The sequence below is a fragment of the Cutaneotrichosporon oleaginosum genome, assembly GCF_008065305.1.
Source record: "Cutaneotrichosporon oleaginosum strain ATCC 20508 chromosome Unknown ATCC20508_contig04, whole genome shotgun sequence".
Lineage (NCBI taxonomy): Eukaryota > Fungi > Basidiomycota > Tremellomycetes > Trichosporonales > Trichosporonaceae > Cutaneotrichosporon > Cutaneotrichosporon oleaginosum.
Window position 1 is genome coordinate 892,173 of NW_027072173.1, and position 25,112 is coordinate 917,284.

The window sequence follows — 25,112 nt, forward strand, 5'->3', positions numbered from 1 at the left end:
CACACCTACCACAAGTCTCAGCAACGCAGCCTCAGTCTCACAGACTCGCGCGCCTTGGCACGTAGATGGGCGCGTGGACGGGCGCCACGCGAACGCATTCTTGTCAGCGGGAAAACAGCTCGGCGCTGGGCGTCACATGAACAGCAGACTCGCAGGCCACAGTCCACTGTATTTCGCCGCGGGCCGCGGGCCGAGTGAGTACTACGCCAGTTTCTGGACTCCGCACGCCCTTGCTGGTTCCGACTTGTATTCTCTTGTCTGGGACGAGCAGGCGCTGTGGCAGTCGCTGTGCATGGAGGTTTCGTTAAGAACCCCGGGTTACAGATAGCGCATGTGTGCGGGCATTACCTTCGGTGATCTGTGTCCACAGGTGGCGACCACTACTTCCCCGCTGTCACCCACATCCTGCCCACCGCCGTCTCGGCAGCAACCGCGCGGCCTGCGGACTGCCAGACCCGTGCGCGCCGTGCGGGAACGGGCACAGCTGGGACGGATCTGTACAAATGGATGGGCGCGCCTGGTTGTACGTTGTGCAAGCAGCCGATGTAGGTGCTTGGCGGTTCTCGCTGTGAGAACGTGTCTGGCAGGATGCGGCGATTAGGTTGGAAACATCGTCGGCCTAATCGGCCTCCGACAGCCGAGACGAGTTCGCCGAGCAGGCGCGTTGGCGTCTTGACTTCGGCATGCCATCAACAATGGGGCTGCTTATGGCCCGCAGGGGTGAGTGAATACACTCGCCGACGGGGTGGCCAGCGGAGACGGATGGGTGCGACGACAATACTGGGCCATCGACGCGCCGTCCGTAGCACTGTGAAACGACGGGACGAGCACCAAACTCAATAGAATGCCCCTGCCGCATGCCGCAGAGCCGCATCATCGCCGGCATCGCGAACTGGACATGGTAGTGATATGACTGGCGGAGGGGATGCTTGGGGGAGCGAGCGTTTCCGCACGCCGACGTGGAGATCGACAATGATGTCCGCCTTGTGCGGTGTTTACGCCTTATTCCCATTATTGTCATGGGATTCCTTCTGTCATTCCTCTCTCCACGCTGCCGGTTCCGGCGCTCTGGCATGTCTTGGCATGGACGCACAACATCGAGCTATGGTCTCCCCCACTCTCTTTAAGCGCAGCGGAGATCTTGTCGACGTACAGTCCTCACTTACCTCGCCGCCCTCACTCCTACTCTCGACACACATGCAGGACCATAGCATCCAGTAATGACAGAACCCCGCCACAGTCTCCATGAAGGAGAAACGGACAGCCCTCCCATCACCGAGAAGACGCCCGCGAGGCGCTCCTGGCGGCGCTCTCGCCGCAAGGCCAAAGCGGAGGCCGTCGACGTCCCGGACGAGAAGAAGGAAGACTTCATCAAACCCGTCGGCCTCACCACCCTCTTCCGCTTCGCCACCCGGGTAGAGCTGGCGCTGAATGGCGTCGGTCTGCTGCTCGCCGTAGGGGCTGGCGCCGCCCAACCGCTGATGACCCTCTTCTTTGGCGAGATCACAAAGGCGTTCACACAGTACGGCATGATCGTGCTGCAGATCAGCATGGGCGACACCTCCGGCGACACAGCCTCTGCGCTGTCCGAAGCCAGGCGCCACCTCAAACACGAGGCGGGCAGGATGGCCCTTTGGCTCACCCTCATCGGTAGGTGGCGGCCAGACCGGGCTCACGACAGGCATTGGTAATTTCACGTGCACGTATCTATACATGCTCATCTATAACTGGACGTCGGAGCGTCAGGCCCGCCGCATTCGTGAGAAGTACCTCCACGCCGTGTTGCGCCAGGAAGTCGATGTGCTGGATAACATCGGCGCGGGCGAGATTGCATCGCGTATTCAATCCGACACGCTGCTTGTCCAGATCGGCATCGGCGAGAAGATCCCTATTGCGTCCGGGTACATTTCCACATTCATTACTGGTGGGTGGCGGCGTGGTGGGATGACGGTGTTGCTGACAGAAGGCTATGTGCTTGCCTACGTTCGGTCGCCACGTATGGGCGGCGTCCTGACTTCAGTCCTTCCAGCCATCATGATTGCTGGCCTCGCCATGGATCTTGCGCTGTCAAAATACACTGCGCAGACCCTCCACTACACAGGCAAGGCGTCTTCGCTCGCCGAGGAGGCAATCTCGTCGATACGCACCGTTCAAGCGTTTGCCAGCGCCAAACTGCTTGGAGAGCGGTTCGACGCCCTCATCGAGAAGACGCGCAAAATCGGCAACAAGAATGCGATCATTGACGGGACGGGCGTCGGGGTCATGTTCTTCGCCGTGTACGCGGCATATGCGCTTGCATTCTACTACGGCGGCGTCCTCTACGCCCAGGGCAAGGCCGACGTGAGCGTCATTATCAACGTCCTCCTCGCCATCATTATTGGCTCGTTCACCCTCGCCATGATCACGCCCGAGCTCCAGGCCGTCGCAAAGGGACAGGCGGCGGCCGCGAAGCTCTTCCAGACCATTGACTCGGTGCCTATCATCGACTCGGCGTCAGACGATGGGCTCCGTCTTCCGCCCAATACCGTCCTCGGTCATCTCGCCCTCGAAAATGTAAGCTTTCGCTATCCGTCGCGTCCGGACATCCCCATCTTCGCCGACCTCTCACTCTCCTTCGACGCCAATAAGACGTACGCGCTTGTCGGCGCATCGGGGAGCGGCAAGTCTACCGTTATCCAGCTCCTTGAGCGCTTCTACGATCCCCTCGAGGGCCGCGTCACGTTCGATGGCCACGACCTGCGCTCCCTCAACGTCGGGTGGCTCCGGCAGCAAATGGGTCTAGTGAGCCAAGAGCCCACTCTGTTCTCGACATCGGTGCGCAGTAACATCGAGTTCGGTCTCGTCGGCTCTTCGTTTGAGGATGCCTCTGACGAGGAGCGCTTCGAGCTGGTCAAGCAAGCGTGCATCACAGCCAATGCACATGACTTCGTCTCGCAGCTGCCGCTAGGCTACGATACCCAGGTTGGTGAGCGCGGCATGCTTCTATCTGGCGGGCAGAAGCAGCGGATTGCCATCGCGCGCGCAATTATTGGGAACCCACGCATCCTGTTGCTCGACGAGGCGACGTCGGCTTTGGACGCCAACTCGGAGCGCGTCGTCCAAGACGCACTGGACAAAGCCTCACGAGGCCGCACGACCATCGTCATAGCGCACCGCTTGTCGACGATTAAGGATTCCGACTGCATCCTTGTCATGGGCAGTGGCGGCATACTTGAGAGTGGGACGCACGAGGAGCTGATCGCTGCGCAGGGCGTGTACGCCCAGCTTGTCATCAACCAGAAGGTAGCGCTGGCCACTGCTGCTTCTGCCACCACTGAGGGGACGCCAGCTCTGGACACCCCCGGTTCTGACAAGCGCGTCGGCGGTCCAACCCATGCCGAACTGAAGCGTGCAAATAGCACCCTGACAACCTCCGAGCACAAGGACGGCAAGGAGAAGAGAGTCGGCTTCGCGCCCTTATTCATCCGCCTCGTCCAGCTCGGGAGGCAGCACTGGCCGTGGTACTTCGTCGGCTTGGTCGGCTCGATCGCCGTCGGTGTGTCGTACCCCGCCGTGGCTATCCTTTTTGGCAAGTCGATCGCAGCCTTTGAGAACCCCGACCGGCAAGAAGTCAAGAGGAGCCTCTCAGAGAAGGCGCTGTGGTACTTCATCGCCGCACTCGGCTCGGGAATTGTTTGCTGGTTCCAGATGACGCCGGTGAGTTGTGAGGTTTGGCTGCGCTGACGAAGTAGTTCTCCCAGATGGGTTGGAACACGGCAGCGGCACTGCGTACCAAGGCGTTTCGAGCCATCATGCGCCACGACGTCGAGTGGTTTGACCGCAACGAAGCGGGGTCGGTCACTGCGAGCCTTGCGGAAGATCCACAGAAGGTACAAGGTCTTTTTGGGATGACGCTCGGCCAAATCTTGGCTTCGTTCGCTACCATCGGGGCTGGTGTCATCATTGGTCTCGTATATGCGCCGCTTCTTGCCGCCGTCGGAATTGCCTCCATCCCCCTCATCTTCACATCTGGCTACGTCCGCCTACGTGTCGTCGAGCTCAAAGATCAGCGCGCGAAGAAAACGTACTCTACCAGCACACAGCTGGCGACTGAGGCCGCGGGGTCGATCCGCACCGTGGCCTCGCTCACGCGAGAGAAGCTCATTGTGGCCGAGTACTCACAGGCGCTCGACGCGGCGGAAAAAATCTCGATTCGCGCGGCGTGGAAATCCCAGGCGCTTTATGCCGCGTCGCAGGCCATTGCCTTCTTCATCATCGCGCTCGTATTCTATATCGGTGCGCTCTGGCTCGCGGAGGGTCGCTACTCGACGGAGAAGTTTTTCATCTGTCTCGAGGCAGTCATCTTCTCGGCCATTCAGGCGGGCAGCATGTTCATGTTTGTGCCCGACGCGTCGCGTGCCGCCACAGCATCCCGCAACCTGTTCAAGCTGTTCAACAACAAGCCCGAGATCGATGCGTTCTCGCCTGAAGGCACCGTGCTAGACCCTGCCGCGGTCGGCGGTGAGATCAGGTTCAACAACGTGACGTTCCGCTACCCCTCGCGCCCGGACGTGAGAGTGCTCAAGGAGCTGAGCTTCGAAATTCCGAGCGGGAAGTACGTCGCGCTGGTGGGCCCATCAGGCTGTGGCAAGTCGACGACCGTGCAGCTCATTGAGCGATTCTACGACCCCCTCTCGGGGTCCATCACCCTCGATGGCGTGGACATCCGCAATCTGAACGTCGCGTCGTATCGCTCTGCCATTGCCCTCGTCTCGCAAGAGCCGACGCTGTACACCGGCTCGATCCGCTTCAATATCCTCCTGGGCGCGCTCGACGCCGATGCCGTAACGGACGCGCAGATGGCCCAGGCATGCCGCGACGCCAACATCGCCGACTTCGTGGCTTCCCTCCCCGCAGGTCTTGACACCGAGGTGGGCGGCAAGGGCGTGCAACTCTCCGGCGGGCAGAAGCAGCGCGTGGCGCTCGCGCGCGCGCTCATCCGCAACCCGCGCGTACTGCTGCTCGACGAGGCGACCGCGGCGCTCGACTCGGCATCTGAGCGTGTCGTACAAGATGCGCTGGACAACGCCGCCACCGGCCGTTCCGTCCTCGCCATCGCGCACCGCCTCTCGACGATTCAGCGCGCCGATATAATTTACTACCTCGCCGAGGGACGCGTGGCGGAGAAGGGCACGCACCAGGAGCTTCTGGCTCGGCGAGGCGCGTACTTCGACCTCGTGCAGAAGCAGACGCTCACCCAGACGTAATTACCCACCACTCACAGCGCCTTTCCATGCTCAAACCAACTACTGTATTGTAATCTCACCTCTCAGCGAGCTTGTATCACCACTCCACACTCATAGAAATGCATGCGATAGCGTTACCGTCCACGGATGAACTTGGTTCGCTAATCCGCGAAGCGCGCGATCCTCATCATCGAATGGTGTAAGCGCACGGCTTCCATTCTGCTCTCCGCTTCGGGATTCGGTTGAGATGCTTGGTCGGGCGAGGTGATTGACGAGCTACCGTCGAAGCACACTAGCGCTGCGTCCCGGACCTTTCATTTCTGCTTGTCTGTGCAACATATAATCTCGACCTGACGCATGACAAATCATCCAGACCTCCCCTTACCTCCCCGAGCGACCCTTTACACTCCCTCAGAACTGTCTTCGAGTCCTACACTTGCTTGTCGCTCCCCTCCCCGGCCCACAGTGCTCGTTAGCTGAGCTCACCCCCTGATTTCCTTCAACCGCTCCCCTAAATGTGGCATGTTCAGCCGTTAACAGACACTGGCACCAAGAGCTAGCCAAGTCTGCGACCATGACCCGAGTTCCAACACCTCCTACGCCGATGCAGACTGGCAGCTCTCATGATCCTCTTTGACGCTCAACACCCGTCAACGAGAACAAGCACATGTGCGTATCCCACGCCACAGCAGTCCCCGTTCCTAGGCCCAAACACACCTGGACTCAGTACACAATCACACGAGCCGAAATGCCGATGGACGCTGCTGATTCTTGTGTTATGCGTGCAGCAGCACATTGGTGATCAACCTAGCCGTCACTGCATTTCGGAGCGACCTCGACAATCTCTGAGTTAAGAAGGACATGGCCTTGCAAGACGCGGACGTCCATGTGCAACGGTCTAGGCCCTACGATAGTCGGAGATATTTTGGCCAGCAGGACGTCTCATTGCAGACCGACCCAGCCCGAAGCTCTCTCCCCCCGGGCTTGCAGTTGTGTCGGCGGCGGCAAGTGTCTTGAGAGAATACTCACCCACCAGGTCATCCTTCTGGTCGTCGGCAGCCATGTCCACGACAACCAGCAGAGCTCTTCACCGCACAATTAGGGCCCCAACGCTGGAACTTTACCATACGCGAATACCCGCCAAGGGGTGTCGATGAAGTTTGGCTCGGTGCTCCGATCGCACTCGCGGCCTTCTATCTGCTGGACAGTGTGACTTGGGACCGCAGTTGCACATAATGCACGTTGCGGAAATCGGGGAGTGGGCCCGCATCCTGCCCGACTCGATCGCGACCTATACAGCATGGCACGGACAGGTTTCTCTGCGCTTTGCGCCTCGCTCATGGGTAAACTTTGGCGAATGTGCCTCTGCGTGCCCTCCCGTTCACGCGGGCGTGCGGCGCGGCGTACCAGGCCATTGCTGAGGGCGATTGCTTGTAGCGTCGTACTGCCGCTTATGTGTGCGTGAGGGGACGCCGCAGGCACATATTGGCCCCCGCGTCGCCGAGCGAGATCAAACCTCACATTCGGAAAGGCGGGGTACTGAGGAGACACTAGGCGTATGCATGTAATGATCAGAACAGTTTGCGGGGCACGGGCAGCCTCAAGGCGTAATGCGGAGAGGCTGAAGGGGCGCCCCCGCATTGAGGCCCAGCATCTCGGGATACGATTGACATTATGATGCCTATCGCAGATCGCTGATGATCGCTGAATCGCTGGGCGTTTGATCGGGCAGCGATAGCATCGTCATGTCGGTCATCCCCGGACATGCGAGCGGCCGCAGCGTGCGTTGTCGGCGCGGCCGTGAGTCTGCTAAACTGCATGCTCCACGTTCGTCATGCCCGTGCGCGAATCGAACGAGCGACTATTTGTGAATGGCCTGTTAGCGCCAAAGTATTGGATAATGCGCAGTTTCAGGCATTAATTGAGAGGATGACACGCCCGAACCCAGGGGTAAATCGGGCAGTGTATGATGTCATGGCTTCTCCTTATTGCTGGATTTGGCAATTTTCGGTGGATCCTCGGCGGAGACATGGTCCGGCACGATCGGCAGGGCCGCCTCCCTCCATGCAAGAGATCGGGAGCACTTGTGATCCACCATGCCTCCATGCGCCTGCCATCAAGCGACCTCAGGCTATCGCTACTAGCTCGTCCATGTCCATCGCTCCATCTACATCAATCTCATCTGTACCATAGCGGCGCGAGCCATCATGCCTGATGATTTGTACGTCGCCGCCGTCCACCGCTGACCACCGCTGACCCCAGTCCCAACGCCATGACCTTTACGTCCGGCGGCGTCGTGCGTCTGCCGCTCGTCCTCGCCGCCAATGACACCGGCACAAATGTCACAAACGGCACCGAGCAGTCGTTTATGCAGACGTACGACACTGGTACCTTCCTCGCGTCTATGTGGACCAACATGGGCCTTGTGCTCCTCTGGTTCGTCCTGTGGATCGGCCTCCGCCGCGTCGTCCGTGCTGTGTAAGTCTCTCCTGGAGCGTGGCTGACGAGAGATACGAGCCGCGCACATATATTCCGCCACGGGATCAGCAGGCGCCGCCGCTCGGCACGCACTGGATCAAGCCGATCTGGAAGATCTTGATGGGTGCGTGTTGTTGTTGGCAGGCGCGAGAAGCTTGCTGGTGTGCTGATGCCAGCCGACCCCAAGGAAATATTGGAGAAGAACGGTGTCGATCCATACGTGTTTGTCCGCTTCCTCCGGCTACTCATGAAGGCAATTGTCCCCATCTGGCTCATCAGCTGGGTGGTGCTGCTGCCCGTCAACTCAGTTGGCGGCTCGTCCAGATCCGGCCTGGACATGTTCGCCATGTCCAACACGAATGGGAGACCCAAGCGGTACTGGGCCCATCTGTGCCTTGCTTACTTGTTTAATGGTAAGCAACTGCGGAGTGGTGTGGCGAGGTCGGTGCGCCTGAGACTGACGTCAGGCTGGATCATGACGCTTCTCTGGCTCGAGATGAAGGAGTGGCTCAAGACGCGTCAGGAGTGGCTCGTGTCGCCTAAACACTCGCGCACTGCTCAGGCCAGTACGGTCCTAATTACCGGCATCCCCGAGGAATTGATGGACGAGGAGGCGCTCGCGCGGCTGTACTCGTACCTCCCTGGTGGTGTCTACCGTGTGTGGCTGCAACGGTGAGTGGCGGAACTGAGAGAGGGAACAACGGCTGACCATAGCGACCTCAAGGACATGCCGAAACTTTGGCAGCGACGAATCAAGGCGTGCCAGGGCCTGGAGAAGGCCCAAGTCGCTCTCATCCGCACCGCCCATAAGATCGAGGACAAAGTCCAGAAACTCGAGGCGCAGAACAAGCCCGTCCCTGAGTCACTGCGCGCAACAGCAAACGGGGATCCGGGCAAGTCGAGGACGAGCCAAATCGTCCCCGACGCCCAGCGGCCCAAGATCAGACTCAAGCCGTCATGGGCGCCATTTTCCCTCGGCTGGCTCGGCATAGGCGAGAAGGTCGACGCTGTCAAGTACTACCGCAACGAGATCAAGGAGTGCACTGAGCAGCTCACCGTCAGCCGGCGGCAGCTGGAGCGTGACGTTCTGAGCCCTGGCATCGCCGACGACCACTTCAAGCCCCTGTCGTCGGCGTTCATCTGCTTCAACCAGCAAATGTGAGCGCACGCCGTCCATGCAGCTGACCCCAGCGCCGCGCACATGGCCAAGGTATTCCTCCCCTTCGGCGAGCCGTATCGCATGGCACACCGCTACATCGAGCTGTCGCCTGACAACGTCCTGTGGGGCAACATGGGCATCAAGTCGGACTACGAGCTGAATCTGCGCACCACTCTATCGTTCCTCGTTACTGCCGGGCTCGTTGTCGCCTTCATCTTCCCCGTAGTCCTTTCGACCTTCGTGCTCCCGCGAGCTGCTAACTCGTCCATCATCGGCAACGTCTGGGGTGTCGGCAGCATCACTGTCAAGGGTGACGGGTTTGGGCCCAAGCTCCTCCTCGGCCTCCTCACCGGTCTTGTCCCCCCCATCCTCCTCATGCTCATCCTCATGATCGCGCCCACGCTGCTGCGGCAGCTGGCGAAGCTGCACAACTTCACGAAGACCGAAGTCGAACTCGACGTCATGGACCGCTACTTCGCGTTCCTGCTCATTGAGCGATTCCTCATCCCCACCATCGCGACGCTCCTCCCTGAAGGTGACAAGACCCAGGTGCAGTGGTGGCCTGACTTTAGCCAGGGCGCCTCCAAGGCTCTGCAGAAGGCCTTCGAGATCCAGCTGCCCCAGGCATCGACGTTCTACATCACCCTGCTGTTGCTGCAGGTGACCGGTCAATTCGTCCAGCTCTTCTCCCCCATCACCCTCATCATCTACTATTCCAAGGTCATCCTCGGAAGTGGCACCCCACGGTCCTTCTACAACGCGCGCTACAAAATGAACAGTCCCGAATGGGGCTCGGACTGGCCCAACATGACAGTGTATTTCGTCATCCGTAAGTTTTCGGTCGCTCCCAACCCGTTCAATACCTGACCGCAGTCATCGTGTACATGGTCATCGCGCCCGTGATCAACGGCTTCGGCGCCATCCTCGCCGTCGTCGCCTACCACGTCTACAAGTATCTGTATTTGTGGGTGTTGGACCAGAAGTCCACGCTGGACACGGGCGGCGAGTTCTTCCCGCGTGCTGTGACGCACGTTTTCGTCGGCATCTACATCGGCGAGGTCGCGCTCACTATCATTTTCTTCGGCAAGGGGCGAGACACGCTGCCCCTCGCCATTCTCATGGTCATTCTGATTGTTGCAAGCGTAAGTGATTCTGTATGCCGCGGGCGCGCTGACCACAGGTCGCTGTACAATATATGCTTGTGACGAGCTACCGACCGCTGCTGCACCCACTGCCGCTCTCGCTTGCGCACCTCACGCACGGCCAGCCGTCGGCCGATGCCAAGGCGGGCAAGGATGTCGGCGACGGGGGCTTCGAGGGAGCGGAAATGACGCCGCCCTTCGGCGACGAAGACGCCATGTGGGCGAACACTATCAGCAAGGAACGCCCGGGGCTCACGCACCGCAAGAGCGCCGCGAGCATGAGAAGCTGGCGGATGAGCAACACGAACACACCGCGCCTCGGCGCTGTGAACTCCCCACGTGTTGCCGCCGCGAATTCTCCGCGGATCGGTGCGACCTCGCCTAGCACCGAGAAGCCGCCCAACGCGAACCCTGCCCCGCCCACCCTCGCGCTGCCTTCGCTCGCGCTCCCGCCACCCGTGTCAGCGCCCACCGACGACGTAGAAATGTGCGACTTGGGGCTACAAAACACATCCTCCCCCTCGGACGCGACGGACTGCACGGAAGCGTCGCGGGCGCCCGTGCTCCGCACACGCCGGCGGAGCTCGAGCGGCCGCCGCTCCATGGCTGGGCTATGGGAGGACCAGCGGCACGCGCGCGACGCACACGACTCACGCGCACACTGGGAGCTGCGGCGCACATCGACCGCGCAGTCGGTGGAGGCGCAAGATGCGGCGCAGTACTTTGCGCGCCCGGGCGGCCCGGGCGTCATCCGCCCACCGGACGACAGCGCCGCGCCCGCGGCGTTCTTTCACCCGGCCACGCACCAGCCGCAGCCGATCGTGTGGCTGCCCCGCGACGGACTGGGTATCGCCGACGAGCAGGTGCGCCAGAACCGGCGCGAGGACGTCAAGAGCACTACGCGGAATGCGGTGTTCGACGCCGAGAACCGCGTGCTGGTTGTCGGACCTGCGCCAGATGATAAGTGATCTGTAGAAATAGAGTTGTACGCGTGGTTAGTGCCATGTGATCAGGATCTGAGCTTAGATTGCGGAGTGATAGGACGTGGGGCAGGAAAGTTTCGGCGACATCCCGCCTCTCCAGGCTCATTCCTAGACGGATCCGGTACGCTCAGCTTCATCTCCCAACTTGCGCCGCACACGCCGCTCGTGAACGACCACGACGGCAGAGCATGGACTGTGAGTCGCGTCGGATCTGTCATGGGTCTCGGAATAATTAGCGCCAATTCGCGCCAAGGCTTTCACCGCGCCACCGCCACTTCTGCCGCTGACAAGCTGCCAAGCCGCATGGTATCCAGATCTGGATCCACTCCTTACACCACTGGGCGGGCCGAGTGGCTGCGAGGCGAGGAACGAAGCATTCCGCGTGACGCGTCTCGGCCCCTGCTCGGGCGCGTGTGGTCGTCGCGCACATACCTCGACAACCTCCTCCCAGCATCGGTCATCAACGTCCATGGCAAGCTGCAGCTGCAGTCTACGAACAGCGATTATAGGCCTTGCTGAACCTCTGATCTTGCTTCGAGATGCGTGCCCTGCCACTAGGCGAGCGCAACGGCGGCGGCGGCAGCGCCGAGGATGCCAGCAAAGGCTGGGGCGACTGCGCCAGCACCGCCGATCACTCTGACGGTCTGCGTGACGGTGGGCGCGGTGCTGCGGGACGCGCCGACACCGATGCCGTTGCCGGCGTTGCTTGGGGTCTGCGCGCTAGGCCCCGCGCTGAGGGGAGGGCCATTGCTGCTGGGCGGAGGGGCTGGGCGGGGCGAGCTGACCGGCGCGGACGAGACGGGCTCGATCGTGGGCGTCGAGATCGCGGGCGAAGAGACCACGGAAGAAATGGACGAGGGGTCCGAAATGACGGAAGTGAAGTCGACGGTGCGGGTGCCGCCCACGCCCACTGGAGTTAGCCTTGCCCCCCCTTTTCTCTCCTCTTGTACTTGTGCTCCGGCGTCCACCTCCTTGTCTCTACTCACCGCAGATCTCGCCGATGGGGCAGCAGCCGTCCGTGAGACAGCGGTGGCCCTGCGGGCAGTACTGGGGTGAGCGGGAACAGCGGACCACGTACAGTGCTGTCGTCGCAGCACACACTGCCGTCGAGGGGGTAGCAGTTGTCGACGCAGACGCCGTAGCCCGTGGGGCAGGTAGACTGGCGGATGACGAGGCCGAGGTCGTTCCACGCGCGCTCGGCCGGGGTGAAGCCCTTGGCGACGAAGGCTCCGGGGCGCGGGGAGGCGAGGGCGGTGGCGGCGAGGAGAAGGACGGCGGCGGCGAGCATTGCGAGAGGGTGTGTGAAAATGGAGAAGAGGAGAGGGGGGAAGGGTGCGTTATATTGTTGTGACAAGGAGGTCTGGACAGCCGCGAGGAGCGAGGCGCGGATGCACGGCCGCACGGATCACCTCGTCCAGTGGGTGCTGTGCTGAACTCCGGCTCGGGGCGTGTCACAGCGGAACCGAACAGCGCTGAAGACACACTGGCGTTTGCAAGGCTGGTGACTGACTCCCGCTGGTCCGCTCTCCGCTGGCTGCTGGCTGCAGCGCGCCTGAATGGTCATAGCAGAGGGGAAGGAGGGTTATCGGGCCGTTGCGATGGCGGCGGTGTACTGCACATAGGCTGTCGGCATTGAGCAGCGAGCAGCAACATTATGGCAGTGACTTGGGCGCTCGCGTTGAGCCGAGTGGAGGGAGATCTGAGAAGCAGCGCCGTTGTGTGTGGCATGTGGCGCCGCCTCGCCCTAGATGGCCCAAAAGGTCAGTGGCCATCCGCCCCGCCGCACCGTCCCTCTCCTCGCTCTTCTCTTCATCTCAACACTTCTTCACGCTCTGATCGCTCAGAAGTCCGGGATGCCAGGGCATCAGTCACAGCAGTATGCATCGCAAAGACCTTCGTGAGCAGATTCTCCAGCAAACCCTTAAATTCACCGCACTCGAAGTGCGCCCTCTTCCACCTCTCCTCCACTTGCGCCTGTGTGAATCTTTCCGCTTTGGATCACGCTGAGTCGACGAAATGGGACGCAGAAAACTGGACAGTTGGCCCAGCGTGCCGTCAGTGGCATTGCGAGGAGCATCTGTCGCGGCGGGCCGCGTATGCAGCCGCCCAAGGCAGGGTCTACATGATGAGTGGGAAAAAGCGACGAGTATACCGGAACAGCGTCGCATTGTGGAAACTTTTAAGACTGCCTAGGCAGCCAGCTTGGCGACCACGAAGCATACGATGTTTCATATGTGATACGGAGTCGAACACGGACTTGGAACTCAGTCAGGCACCGTTGAAGACCATTGAACCAAGGCGAGAAGCACTCTAAAAGAGGACTGTGACGCCAGCAGCCAACGCCCAGAGTGTCCAGACGGCCTCGATGCGCATGGCGGCAGAAGCGCCACCAGTGGGTGCGAGAGCCCCGGTACCCGTCGCCATGCCCGTTGCAGATACATGCGTAGTAATGTCGCGATTGGCGCCGTCCACCGACAGCTGGGATAGGGCAGAGCTGCTCGCTGAGAGCGGCACGTACGACGGCGGGGGCGGCCGGCCCGTGGGTGCAGTTGAGGTACGCGTCGGCGTCGGGACCGTGCTGTTGTTCGGGTCGAGCGTGATTGTACCAGGAACGTCGTCTGGGTCAGCGCCTGTGCAGTGCGTACCGTACCCTCGCATACCCGTCCGGCGGGGCAGCAGCCTTGCAGCGTGCACTCATTTCCCAGAAGGCAGTACTGTATCAGCGGAGTCGAGAGGGACATACGTGGCCCTCGGTATCGCAGCAGATTGCGGAACCATCCATGGGGAAGCAGCCGCTCGTGCCGCACTCGGCGTATCCGGTCGGACACATCTCTTGGACTTGGCGCGAGATGATGCCGACGCCTAGATGATGGGCTTCATGTATTTTGAAGAAGGGATGGGGGGCTATGGCGATGGCGGCAGCGCCGAAGAGGAGGAGAAAGGCGGGGAGCATTGCGCTGGAAGCGGAGGGAAGATGGAGAAGAGATGAGTATCTCGGAGAGTCTGGGGAATCATTTCTAGGCTGGAGGGCAGATCAGCGTCACAGAGTGGTGCGACAGAAACAGGGCTAACATGCGAGCTGATGTGTGTGTCACGAAACGGCAATGTGGTCGTCCATCCCTTCGACGCCCCGCACCGCAGTTGGCAGCGTGGACGGCGTGGATCCTTCACTTTCTTTCCCACAGCGGCGGAAGCCGAAGAACCACAGGTCGTTGGATCTTCTAAAACTGCCGGCGACAGCTGGCACGGTAGTTTCTAACACTCCAAGGTGTGACACCAGTCTCAAGTGACGACGTCGATGTCGTTCGAGCGACGCAAAGGCGAGTGTCGGTCGGTATCACACGTGACTTGTGCCGCACTCGGCACGGCAGCTCAAGCTAGCGAGCTAGCTTTCGCGCCTGGCCGCCCTCTGTCCAAAAACAGATCGCATGTTTCGGATCCCGGTCGTCCGAGCGCTTCTGCGTCTATTACGGGAAAGACAAGATGTAGCACAGGCAGATGGAAAATGCTGGACGCGAGCGCTCAGCCACATGAGCATCTCACCGCCGTAATGAGAGTGGCGAGGGCATCACAAGATTGGAGATCCAGCCAGGTATGTCAACGGGGGACATCATCAGCTGTCATCCTACAAAGCTCCGACAACCCCCACATTCCGCGGCCGGCCAAGCTGGCTCCCAAGCCGAGCGGCAACACATCCATATCCGTCTCCGGTGACTCGGGGGCAGTCGTTTCGAAGTCCACCCAGCATCCGGATGCAAGTGCCTCCATCCGGTGCGTGTACCTGCTCCACCCGGCGATGCAGTGCCTTGTCCGGAAGTCCCTGAGTGCCTGCCAAGGGTAACTCTCCTAACGGTGGTAAGCTTAGCTAACGTTTCCAACACAGCCTTCGTTCCTGAGTCATAAAGTGTGGCTGACACGACGATCCCATAGTTTGAGCTTACGACGTCTCTTCCAAAGCCAGTCGCGGAAATGATCAAAGGCCGGGACCTCCCTATCTAAGCTCCCCAAACTCATGGGTCAGCTTCCGAGGACAGGAGCACCGCTCGCTACACAAACCGGGCTGGAGTGGCAGCAATAATGACTCGTGTTCACCTTTACCGCCCAGGGATGGTTGTTGAGGTCACGAGCACCCCTTCCTTTCATCCCACGAAGTCGGGTATCAAGTGACAAGAACTTGACTAATGCTTGTGCCGAAGGCCGGGCTAGAAGCCCTGATCAGCTCGGGAGGCTAGACCTGGACATTGAGGGGGTACAAAAGGCAATGCATGGAGCTGTTAATGCCCACCAGTGAATATTCTCAGCATGTTCACCCCCCTCGTCCTCCTCTGGACAGCAGCCACAGCAGCGGCGGCGACGCTCGACTATGCTGAAGCCATCCCAGTGTCATGGGCCAACAGCACGGCCCAGCAGCCCGCAAACTTGTTCGACGTGCATGTCGGGCGCGACCTCGAGCGGCGCCAGTGCGCCGGTATGCTGATCTGCGACGGACGATCATGCATGCCTTACGGCGCGACCTGCTGTCGTGGCGGACGGTACTGCGACGGCGACGAGTCGTGCTTTGAGGCCGGGTGCTGCAAGCGCGGCTGGGCACCATGCCAGGCCTTGGACGGCAGCAACCGCATCTCGTGCTACCCCTTCAGCGCCGGAGCCTCGTGCTGCCGCAACAGCGGATACTGTGAGAGTGGGTACTACTGCCTCGCCAACGGACGGTGCTGCCCCAATGGCAGGACGTGTCGAGACTCCAGCGGCTCTGGTGGAGGCGACAGCGGAGACTGGTTCCCGGACAACGCTGGAGCCAATGAGAACAGGCCGGAGACAACCCGTACGACGGCTACTACGCAGTGGCGCGAGACTACCGAGTGGGCTGCGACAACTAGCACACAGTGGTCCGAAACAACCAGCACACAGTGGTCCGAAACAACCAGCACCCAGTGGGAAGCCTCCTCTGAGATCACTTCATCCATGGGAACCGACGGCACAGCCGTTCCCTCAGCATCAACGCGGAGCAGTGCCCGCACATCTGCTGCTGCCGCCGTCAGCTCCGTTGCTACCGCCCTCAGTTCCGCTCCTCCGCCCTTCACTACCGCCGCCGATGCCCCCACCTCAAGCGCCCCCGCTGCTGTCTCTTTGCCGGCGAGCCCCGCTTCCGCCAACAACGCCATCCCCGCGGCTGTACCGGGATCCCTCACTGTACTGTGTGGAGTTGGCCTGGGTCTGATTGGTCTAATGAGGCAGATACTGTAGAAGGAGGTGGGGTATGCACCGTGGCGGCTGTGCTATGCCGTGGCGAATGCATGTACTAGGACGGCTGAGTTGGTGGACGAGGGCGATTTGTTCTCCAGGTCCTTGGTCATGAGCAGTCAATGCCAAGCTTGCAGGGCAAAGGGGTAGCGACTCGGTATGCTTAGAAAGCTGGCTAATTACTGTGCGGGAGTGCCTGTTGCCAGAGACAGCCGCCTTCGGTCGTCAAGCAAGTGGGAGGGGCACCAAGGGCCTAATAACGTATGAGATACTTGCAGCTGAACGCGGACCCAGCCATCCATCCACCTAACGGTTGACACCGCCAATCTTGAACCATTATGACATTGATAGGTAATTTACGGGGCTACTGGTTATGTTCCGGTCATGAACTAGGCCGACGGTTACAGCCAGCCGACGGTTACAGCCACGCAATGCCGAAGAAGCGAGTGGCGAAGCCGACGGCCGCTGCCGCAGTAAGAAGCGAAACCGAGGCGCCGACCATGACGGCGCCACCGGTGAGGCCCCCGGCGGCACCAGCCGCGGTCCCGACAGTTGATGCTGGACCGGAGGACGAGGTCCGCGCTGTGGTGGACCGCACTACGGTGTTTCCGCCCGTACCGGCAGCGACGGGGACACCCGCGCCGCCCGTGGCGCCGCCAGCACCGCCGCCTCCGCCAGCGTTCGCACCCAGGGTCTGCGGAGGGTGGCGGAGCGATGTGGTAGTAAGACGCCTGATGTCCTCATCTGAGTTAAAGATGCTGAGGTCAGCTTGGTCTCGCAGAGGTCTTCTTCCTCAACTTACGTAATCTGGTGCACCAAGAACTCGCCGCTGTTGCGGTCGGCGAGGCCCGTGTCAGAGCTCAGGTAGTCGATGGATAAGGAGTAACCCGCGGTCCCCTGTGGGAAGATGTACTGGTAGCTGACGGGGCAAGTGTCCATTGCGGCCACCTCAGCGGCATTCCCGGTGCTGAGGATGGTGATGTTCTGCGATATGCCACCAGACGCGACGCGAACATTGCCGACGTCGCCGAGTGTTACAGATACGGCGAAGCCACGGACATCGTCCTCGAAGTCGACGGTAATGGTGTTACCGGGACCACGGGCGAGCTTGGCTTTCTGCGTCTTGTCGCACTGACCGGCCTGGTACTCGTACCACAAACCCATGTACGCCGCCTCCCAGTACAGGTCGACAGGCTTGGAGGCCTGGCCGCCCAGACCAGCCTTGCGAGGATTCGGGTTCGGCGTGAAAGGCGTAGGGGGGGTCACACCGTCGGGTGAGCCACCACCCCCGGTACCACCAGTACCTCCGGTGCCGCCTCCATTGCAAGTCTGACCATCGCGGCAGCAGCCGCCTGTGGCACAGTACGTGCCGGCGCGGCAAAAACGACCATTGGAGCAACAGCTGGCTCCTTCGCTAGCGGGGTAGCAGCCTTCATACCCGCTTCCATCCGTCGCGTCACAGGGGACGTTGCCAGACAGGCAGCAGCCGCCCTCGACGCAGTCGGTGCCGGCACGGCACGAGCGGCCGTTGCTGCAGCAGGTGCTGGTGGCAGGCATGCAGCCGTCGCTGCCACATGGCGTGTATCCAGCCTGGCACCCCTGGCGGGCCTCAAGATTGACGGCACCGGCCTCGAAGACGGAGCGGAGACCGAAGGGCGCATTGTCCTGGGGGGTTCGACCTCCGTTTTCCAGAGATCCGTAAGGGAGGATTTCACCGTTTTGCGGAGCAGCCAGGGCGACGGCAGCAGCCCAAAGGATGTGCGTGATCATGACGATGAATTTGAAGTGGCAACCGTTGAGGACACAGGACGATGGCCTCGTCCTTTATAGCTGGTAACTTGTGATGAGTTTCCATCCCTTTGCCTGTCCTCCCGCCCCTTGCGTTCGGATTGAGGGGCCAAGCCGGTTGTCCTCTCGAGCGGAAGGCTGAACGCCGGAACAGCGACAGACCGTGTCTCACGTTGGAATGCTGCAGTGCCCCAATTGCAAACTGAATTCTGGACGAGCTGGTCAGGTGGTCATGTCCGTGCCTCGCGAGAATATGGCTAATGCCACGGGCAGCCTGAGCTCACAGACAACTCGGCACGAGGCGAGAGGCACAAGTCGATGGTCGTGCTGCATGCTTGTCTGCACCCCCCGAGGTCCCGCGGATGCACCTTTACTCCTACACGTTGCTCCTGCAGGGTGAGTGGCGGTGTATGAAGTTAAATGGATAGCGTGACGATGCATACACCATGCTTCTTTGGATTGGCTGTGCTGCCCACTCTCGGTCACGTAATGTTTCATCGGGCGGCTATCGAGGGTAATGCAGTCTCTGCCCTTCCGCATCCAATGCATGGAGACACTACGATAGGCTGTGAATTGTTACGCTTCTTCTCACGGACTCTGAGAGTAGCTCTTTGCTCCGCCCATGGCCCAGAACCTCCCTGTGTCAGCTAAAATAATAATGCCGAAGCCACCGGGCGCTGCTGCTGTACCGAATGCAGAATGGAATGAAATTCCCCACCGCCACAAGTCCGTCAACTCGCTTTTATCTTCCGAGGCGCCTGAAGGCGTTGGTGGTCGTCGGGCAGTCGCCGGAATGGGGGCACGGGTTCAGAGGTAGTGCTTGCCTCTGCTCATGATAGTGTATTCTGAATATGTGCACTGAGGCTGGTGGAGTCTGTGGCTAACCACAATCTCGGCATGCCTTCACGGACTCGTGTTGAACACTGTGTTGAAGGGTACGGAGCGCATCGCCCCCACTCACGTACAAACCGCCAAGTTCGCGGCGGTGCAACGTGCCAAGCTGGTCACATACCAAGTGACCGGAGTTTAGGCTTGGGCACGTGTGACACTGTGGGCGGGCAGTGCTCGCTCCGCTTCGCTCCACTCAGGAGTCGGTGCGCCATTCAACCTTACTGACCATGTGCTTAATAGTGATGGACCAAGCCCAACAAGATGGACGGCGTTTGGGACGTCATGTCCACGCGCACCATGCCTGTACTCCGGCGAATCTGCAAGTGCACGACGGCCGTACGACTGGTGGTGATGAATGCTGCTGCCTTTGATCAGACGGACTGGTCGCGGCATTGCACCACTGGAAATGCACAACACATTTTGAATGTTCATTGAAAGTTAATGATACGCTAAGACGCCGTTACATATTCGACCTGCAGCGCTTGCAACAGGACCAGGGTGCCGATACTGATGTCCCATAAGTTTGGAATCCGCCGCTGCGTTACGCCGAAACAGCGAGAACCACGGCGAGGACAACTCCGAAGGCATTGACAGCCGTTGCGGGGAGGGCAGCGCTGGCACCTCCAGGACCAGCGGCGCCTGTTCCCGTGCCGGACGAGCCAGTGCCAGACGAGCCAGTGCCAGACGAGCCAGTGCCAGACGAGCCAGTGCCAGACGAGCCAGTGCCAGACGAGCCAGATCCGGTGCCAGATGATCCGGTGCCAGATGATCCGGTGCCAGATGATCCAGTGCCCGACGAGCCAGTGCCCGACGAGCCAGTGCCAGACGAGCCAGTGCCAGACGAGCCTGTGCCAGACGAGCCAGTGCCAGACGAGCCAGTGCCAGACGAACCAGTGCCAGACGAGCCAGTGCCAGACGAACCAGTGCCAGACGAGCCAGTGCCAGACGAGCCTGTGCCAGCAGAGGCAGTGGTGCCGCTCCCGAACGAGGTGCGGGTGCTGGTGACTGCGCCGGTGGCAGAGATGGTGCGGGTGCCGGCCTGGCCAGTGCAGATCTCACCAACAGGGCAGCAACCGCCACTGGTGCAGCGGTAGCCGGGCTCGCAGTAGGTGCCCTCTACGCGTCAGTATGACCTGCGGCTCATCCCGGGATTGTAGAGGACGACTCACCACTTCCGCAGCAGGTCGAGCCGTCGAGAGGGTAGCATCCGTCAACCCCACACTCGCGGTAGCCCGACGGGCACCCTCCGGCCTGGCGGCCCTGGAGCGCGTTTCCGAGGGCGTTAACAGCGCGCTCGACAGGGGTGAACCGGGTCGGGAGAAGGTCGTGGAGTTCGGGGGTGGGCGAGGCCACGGCGGACGCGGCGAAGATGGTGAGCAGGAGCGACTGGGCGAGCATGTTGAGAGCTGAGGACTAGAAGAATTCTGTGGGAGTAGACGCCACGGGGTATTATTTATATGGCTTCATGTCGATGCGACTCAGTAAAGACGCGCTCAGGCTGGCAGCGGCAGCCGAGACGCGTCCGGCTCGCCGTTCCCATGCATCTGGAGAGGAGAAGGAGGCACTGCAACTCATACAGCCGTGACCAGTGCAGCATGAGGCGGGGTAAGCCGGTGCTGCCCTGATCGGACTACCCGGTCATGCCGGGCCAACCCAGACATGCCACAGTTCGTGAGAGGAGGCGAGGTGGGGCCGAAGAGAGGGAATGAACAAGCTTGAAACAAGAGAATGGTTAGTGGACGGGTACCTAGCAGGGCCAGACTGAGCTTAGGAGTCAGTGTTCATCCCAGGGCACAGCCCCTCCTCTTCTACACGCTACAGCACCCGAATGAGCTCCTATTGTTGAGGTTTTCATGCATCTGTCCCCAGCACACCGCCTCGCACAGGACTGTTCCCGAGCAGAGGGATTGTCTGAGGGAGCAGGAGCTTCAGGGTCGCGATAGCCAGCGTTCGGTTCCCAGCAATTAGTTTACCAGCTGACCTATTTATGCAACTGCGGTCGACAGCCGAAATGCTTAATCAGATCAGCTGAGAGGCGCAGATCGAGCCAACAAACCGCCTCTGTGGCTGTCCAGTCTCCAATAATTCAGCAGGTCTAATCTAGTTGGAGGGACTTGTGCGAAGCGTATCGTGATCAATCCTGCGCCACACCTTACGAGGCTAACAGGGATAGGCTTGATGAGCCCTGATGTATGCGGGTGTGCCTTATTCCCTTGTATATATTCCGTCCGATGAGCAACGCGTTCTGATCGCGACCTCCCCTTCTATCTACCCAACTGATGATCTGATCGTGTTCCGATGGAATCAAGGACGATGCGCTCAGCTCTGGGGTCTAGGGACATCGGCTGTGCTCAGCTGCAGAGAAGGGGTGTCGCACGAGAGTGCGGCGAGAACGGCCACTGATGTGCGGCTCGGACGTCTGCCAGACGGACGAGGATGCCGATCACGAAACGGGCCCGGCTGTGTCAAAGTCTTGGCTCGCGCTAAGTGTCTTAAACTAATCTCTTGGCAAGCACGTCGTGTATCAGGCCGGTAATAAGCTTGCTAACTGAGCTGCGTGGCAATCTCACCGGAATATCCGGAAGCGATGAAGCGAGCGAGGCGGTCCGAGCGATATCTAATATGAAGTAGCACGTGCAGCTGTAAGACGACTGAAGGAGCCGAGCATTCTTCGCAACATTATTGCAGGTGCTTCGCGTATCGATTGTTCAGTTATTATGTCCAGGCCAAGTGTAGCGCGTATCGCCGCCATTACAATCCCTGGGGCAGTCTCGCCCTCTGACTAGCCGTCCGGCCAGGCGTGTTGCCCATGTCCCTGAAGATGGTTGCCGGCTAGTCCTGACAGGTCTCGCAAGTCAATGTCCCAGAACTACTGAAAACACAGTAGACCGGACCGGGGCTGTGCCCCCGCAAAAGCACGACAGGGGCAAATGGCGCGCCAGAGTCCAATCTCAATGAAGATGTCACCTCTGCTGATCCTGGGCGTCCCAGATCAGTCTCCCTGATTCTGTAGCAAGTGATTAGTCATTGAGGTTTGTGGACGTATCAAGTGGTATGGCTGTTTTCCCTCCTGAGCGAAAATTAAGATAATGATATCCCACATATATCACGTCGACCCATGAACTGGGAGAGGGCCGGAATTGTGAGTTCGAAATGGGCTGTGTGCTTGTGGACTTCCATGGTAACGCTCCGTCTCCACACGTTTACTGTGCTGTCCCGACGATTTCTGACATCGCTCGTGGCTGATCTCAAGTAGTCTTTAGCTGCATTGCTGCCTTGTACCCGCTTGTTGCTCACGTAATTAACTTAGGTCGGCGATGCCCGATAGCACGGTAATGCCTCGTTATATCAGTCGGTAGATTAAATGACTCTTAATGCGGATCTTTGGATTCCGGTTGATCATTCGGTCGTGGGTTCGAGCCCCACACGAGGCTAGGCAGCTGCAGAGCTGCTGTCCGTTTTTTGAGAACGGGTGATCCACAGGAATGCTGAAGCGTTTCCTCCTGGTCCATTCTCAGCAGCGAGCTGCTCTTGAAGGAAGGATAAGTGTCTGGCAGCGAGAGCTCGCCAGGTCATTCGTTGTAGAGTGGAAACGCGCCTGATACGATGATGCTAGTTCGTTTAGTATCTCAGCCCGATATGAGGGAACAGTCAGCCCACCTGCGAGTTTGTTATCGCTCCATGCTCGATCGCACCGCCTACCCAGGCGTTATTGATGCGATCTTTCGCGTCGCGCCCTTCGATACACTCTTACTATTGCGCACCGCATCTCGGGACTTCCGCGCGCGCGTCGATGCCAACCTAGCCCAGCACCTCCTGTGTGATTGGTACGAGGTGCGGTGTGTCAACGGTGGGCGTCACCCGGCATTCTGGGCGCTGTGCACTCAACCCCAAATCCCGCGGCCCGGGGGACACTACACGCTTCCAGAGGCGCTCGGAGACGCATCGCTCCTTGGAAATGGGATCCCGCCCAGCATCGACGCCTTGGATATCGTCGGCCCACAGAGCATCTACCCCATTCTTCTCCTCACGCAACGCCTGAAGCCGTGGACGGTTCGTCTTTGGGTCTGCGGAACGCCCACGGACGTTGACGTCCCGGTGGCGCTGGACGCGGATGCGATCATCGTAATGGGGCGCCCGCACGGCTCCGCCGGGCCGTTGGCGGTGCACGAAGAGCCGCGCATGGCGCTCACAACGCGCGTCCGTCGCGTCGTATACCACCTCTCGGACAAGTACGCGGCCAACGCGGCTTTGTTTCGACAGATCGAGCCGCGTGCCGCCGTCCTGCATGACTTCGAGATCGTCGTCATTGTCTCAGGCCTCAACCGCCGCGGCGGCTTCCTGCTGTGGGAGATCACGCACCTCCAGCGCGACCAGCCCCACCTCCGCGTCACGGTCGTCAATCCACCGGCCCAGCCTATGGCTGCCTATCCCGGCGCTGTGTCTAGCCAGGAGCTTGCGGTGCGGTGCGGTACGTTCCGCGAGTGGGCGCAGGCGGTGGTGGAGCGCGGGCACGAGCGTGAGGTGTTTCAGGAGCAATGGCGATTCTACTCGTTCGAAGAATACGCGCACTTGGTTGGCGCTCGGCGGTTCGCACTGGAGATGGGCGATGCTTAGCCAATCCGCTGCACGAAGAATGTGTCTGACAAGCTCAAGGGCGGCAAGCATGTCTCAATTTGTTTGTCATATAAGGATACGCGCTGTACAACCAAGAACTACATCTACCTCCTGATGCACACTCACACCCGCCTAGGCCTTCTTGGGGAACTGGCGCGCGATCGACTGGATGAAGGCAAGGTTCTCAATGTCCTTGTTGTCCTCCTCCTGCTCGCTGAGGCCGTAGCGGGGGTTGGCCGAGCTCTTGACGATGGTGACGCCGCGCGCCGGGTTGACGTACACGAACTGGTTGTAGACACCGATACCCGAGAACTCGCCCTCATCTCCAGGCGGGATCCACCACTGGTAGCCGTATCCGAGGGGCAGCTTGTGCCCGCCGACGATGGGCTGCCCGGGCTCGCGCAGCGGGCCGTCGACGGTGGTCGCCTCGCGCACCCACTCCTTGGGCACAATCTGGCGACCGTTCCACTCGCCGCCGAGGCGGAACAGCTCGCCGATCTTGGCAAAGTCCTGCGCGCTCAAGTTCAACCCGCCGTACGTGTGCTCGACGTTCTTGGGGTCGAGCAGCCAGTATCCGGGGTAGCGCATGCCGAGGGGCTCGTACAGCTTCTCCTGCATGTACTGGGTGACGGTCTGGCCTGTGGCGGCCTTAACTATGGATCAGCCGCGGTTTTTCGTCAACTTACCAAGGGCGCCGAGGACCTGCGTCTCCGCTGAGTTGTACCGGCATACCGTGTCGGGCTCGACCTCACGGACCATGTTGGCGATGAAGTCGTCGAGGCAACCGCCGTTGAGGCCGCTGGCGGCGTGCCCGAACAGCGCGATGTCGCTGTTAGGGTCGCTGTAGTCCTCGTTCCAGCGGGCACCGGACGACATCCTAAGCACAGTGCGGATCGGGACACCGTCGTACGCGCTCCCCGGCTTCACCTTGACGTAGTTGCTGATCGGCTCGTCGAGCGACTTGATGTGCCCCTCGGCGTGGGCGATGCCCACGAGCGTGGAGGTGAAGCTCTTCGCGACCGACATCGAGAGCCAGGGTACACCGGGCCCGCTCGTGAGCCAGTACTTCTCGAACGCGACCTTGCCGTCATGGAGGACAAAGAGCGCGCCCGTCCCCGTCTCCGAGAGAAGCTCGCTTGTAGAGCGCTCTTGGCCGTCCGCGCCTGTGTACTTCTCGGGCAGCTCGAGCTCCTCGCCCTTGGGGAAGATGTGCGGGTTGGCGCTGGGCTCCAGCTTGGACACAGAGCCCAGCTCGTGCAGCCGGCAGAAGTTGTCGTGCTGCGGCTTGCCGCTGAACAGGCCCAGGTCGAAGAGGGTGAATGTGGTCTCAGGCATGGTGGATGGGGGCTCGGAAGCTGGATACCTCGGCTTATTAGGATCGGTACGGCGGGTGCACGCCGCCGGTCGCCGGTTATCAACTGACCAGGCTTGCCCACCTTGGCGCGTGCGATGGCGCTGACGGTGCAACGCGCAGCCTCTTACGAGGCGTGTTCAGGCCCAACGGACCTGATAGAGGTCATGTCGAAGTGCGAGGGATTGGCCACTTGGCTTTGCCGAACGCGATAACTACATCAGCCTAATTTGAGTT

General features: G+C 60.5%; 10 protein-coding genes across 10 annotated transcripts; 4 read left to right on the forward strand and 6 right to left on the reverse strand.

The window, feature by feature from the left end:
* Positions 1-1,220: 1,220 nt before the first annotated feature.
* Positions 1,221-5,246, forward strand: COLE_04812 (uncharacterized protein; the record flags this gene model as incomplete). Its single annotated transcript, XM_018420728.2, has 4 exons — positions 1,221-1,650; positions 1,682-1,924; positions 1,967-3,696; positions 3,732-5,246. The coding sequence occupies 4 exons, from the start codon at positions 1,221-1,223 to the stop codon at positions 5,244-5,246; spliced, it is 3,918 nt and encodes a 1,305-aa protein (XP_018280880.1).
* A 1,077-nt stretch (positions 5,247-6,323) lies between these two features.
* COLE_04813 (uncharacterized protein) lies at positions 6,324-6,866 on the reverse strand (the record flags this gene model as incomplete). Its single annotated transcript, XM_018419722.2, has 1 exon — positions 6,324-6,866. The coding sequence occupies one exon, from the start codon at positions 6,864-6,866 to the stop codon at positions 6,324-6,326; it is 543 nt and encodes a 180-aa protein (XP_018280879.1).
* Positions 6,867-7,497: 631 nt separating this feature from the next.
* Positions 7,498-10,972, forward strand: COLE_04814 (uncharacterized protein; the record flags this gene model as incomplete). Its single annotated transcript, XM_018426474.2, has 8 exons — positions 7,498-7,703; positions 7,736-7,827; positions 7,880-8,116; positions 8,171-8,375; positions 8,418-8,861; positions 8,895-9,691; positions 9,736-10,004; positions 10,043-10,972. The coding sequence occupies 8 exons, from the start codon at positions 7,498-7,500 to the stop codon at positions 10,970-10,972; spliced, it is 3,180 nt and encodes a 1,059-aa protein (XP_018280878.2).
* A 569-nt stretch (positions 10,973-11,541) lies between these two features.
* On the reverse strand, positions 11,542-12,275 carry COLE_04815 (uncharacterized protein; the record flags this gene model as incomplete). The annotated part of the gene is made up of 3 exons (XM_018425213.1): positions 11,542-11,897; positions 11,974-12,034; positions 12,066-12,275. 3 exons carry the CDS (start codon positions 12,273-12,275, stop codon positions 11,542-11,544), a joined length of 627 nt encoding a protein of 208 aa, XP_018280877.1.
* Positions 12,276-13,297: 1,022 nt separating this feature from the next.
* On the reverse strand, positions 13,298-13,728 carry COLE_04816 (uncharacterized protein; the record flags this gene model as incomplete). Its single annotated transcript, XM_018425212.1, has 2 exons — positions 13,298-13,605; positions 13,638-13,728. 2 exons carry the CDS (start codon positions 13,726-13,728, stop codon positions 13,298-13,300), a joined length of 399 nt encoding a protein of 132 aa, XP_018280876.1.
* Positions 13,729-15,289: 1,561 nt separating this feature from the next.
* COLE_04817 (uncharacterized protein) lies at positions 15,290-16,231 on the forward strand (the record flags this gene model as incomplete). Its single annotated transcript, XM_018425211.1, has 1 exon — positions 15,290-16,231. One exon carries the CDS (start codon positions 15,290-15,292, stop codon positions 16,229-16,231), a length of 942 nt encoding a protein of 313 aa, XP_018280875.1.
* Positions 16,232-16,646: 415 nt separating this feature from the next.
* On the reverse strand, positions 16,647-17,998 carry COLE_04818 (uncharacterized protein; the record flags this gene model as incomplete). Its single annotated transcript, XM_018422427.2, has 2 exons — positions 16,647-16,986; positions 17,031-17,998. The coding sequence occupies 2 exons, from the start codon at positions 17,996-17,998 to the stop codon at positions 16,647-16,649; spliced, it is 1,308 nt and encodes a 435-aa protein (XP_018280874.1).
* A 1,450-nt stretch (positions 17,999-19,448) lies between these two features.
* COLE_04819 (uncharacterized protein) lies at positions 19,449-20,305 on the reverse strand (the record flags this gene model as incomplete). The annotated part of the gene is made up of 2 exons (XM_018426473.1): positions 19,449-20,023; positions 20,077-20,305. 2 exons carry the CDS (start codon positions 20,303-20,305, stop codon positions 19,449-19,451), a joined length of 804 nt encoding a protein of 267 aa, XP_018280873.1.
* A 2,283-nt stretch (positions 20,306-22,588) lies between these two features.
* Positions 22,589-23,524, forward strand: COLE_04820 (uncharacterized protein; the record flags this gene model as incomplete). The annotated part of the gene is made up of 1 exon (XM_018425210.1): positions 22,589-23,524. One exon carries the CDS (start codon positions 22,589-22,591, stop codon positions 23,522-23,524), a length of 936 nt encoding a protein of 311 aa, XP_018280872.1.
* Positions 23,525-23,656: 132 nt separating this feature from the next.
* COLE_04821 (uncharacterized protein) lies at positions 23,657-24,859 on the reverse strand (the record flags this gene model as incomplete). The annotated part of the gene is made up of 2 exons (XM_018422426.2): positions 23,657-24,177; positions 24,211-24,859. The coding sequence occupies 2 exons, from the start codon at positions 24,857-24,859 to the stop codon at positions 23,657-23,659; spliced, it is 1,170 nt and encodes a 389-aa protein (XP_018280871.1).
* Between the last annotated feature and the right edge of the window lie 253 nt (positions 24,860-25,112).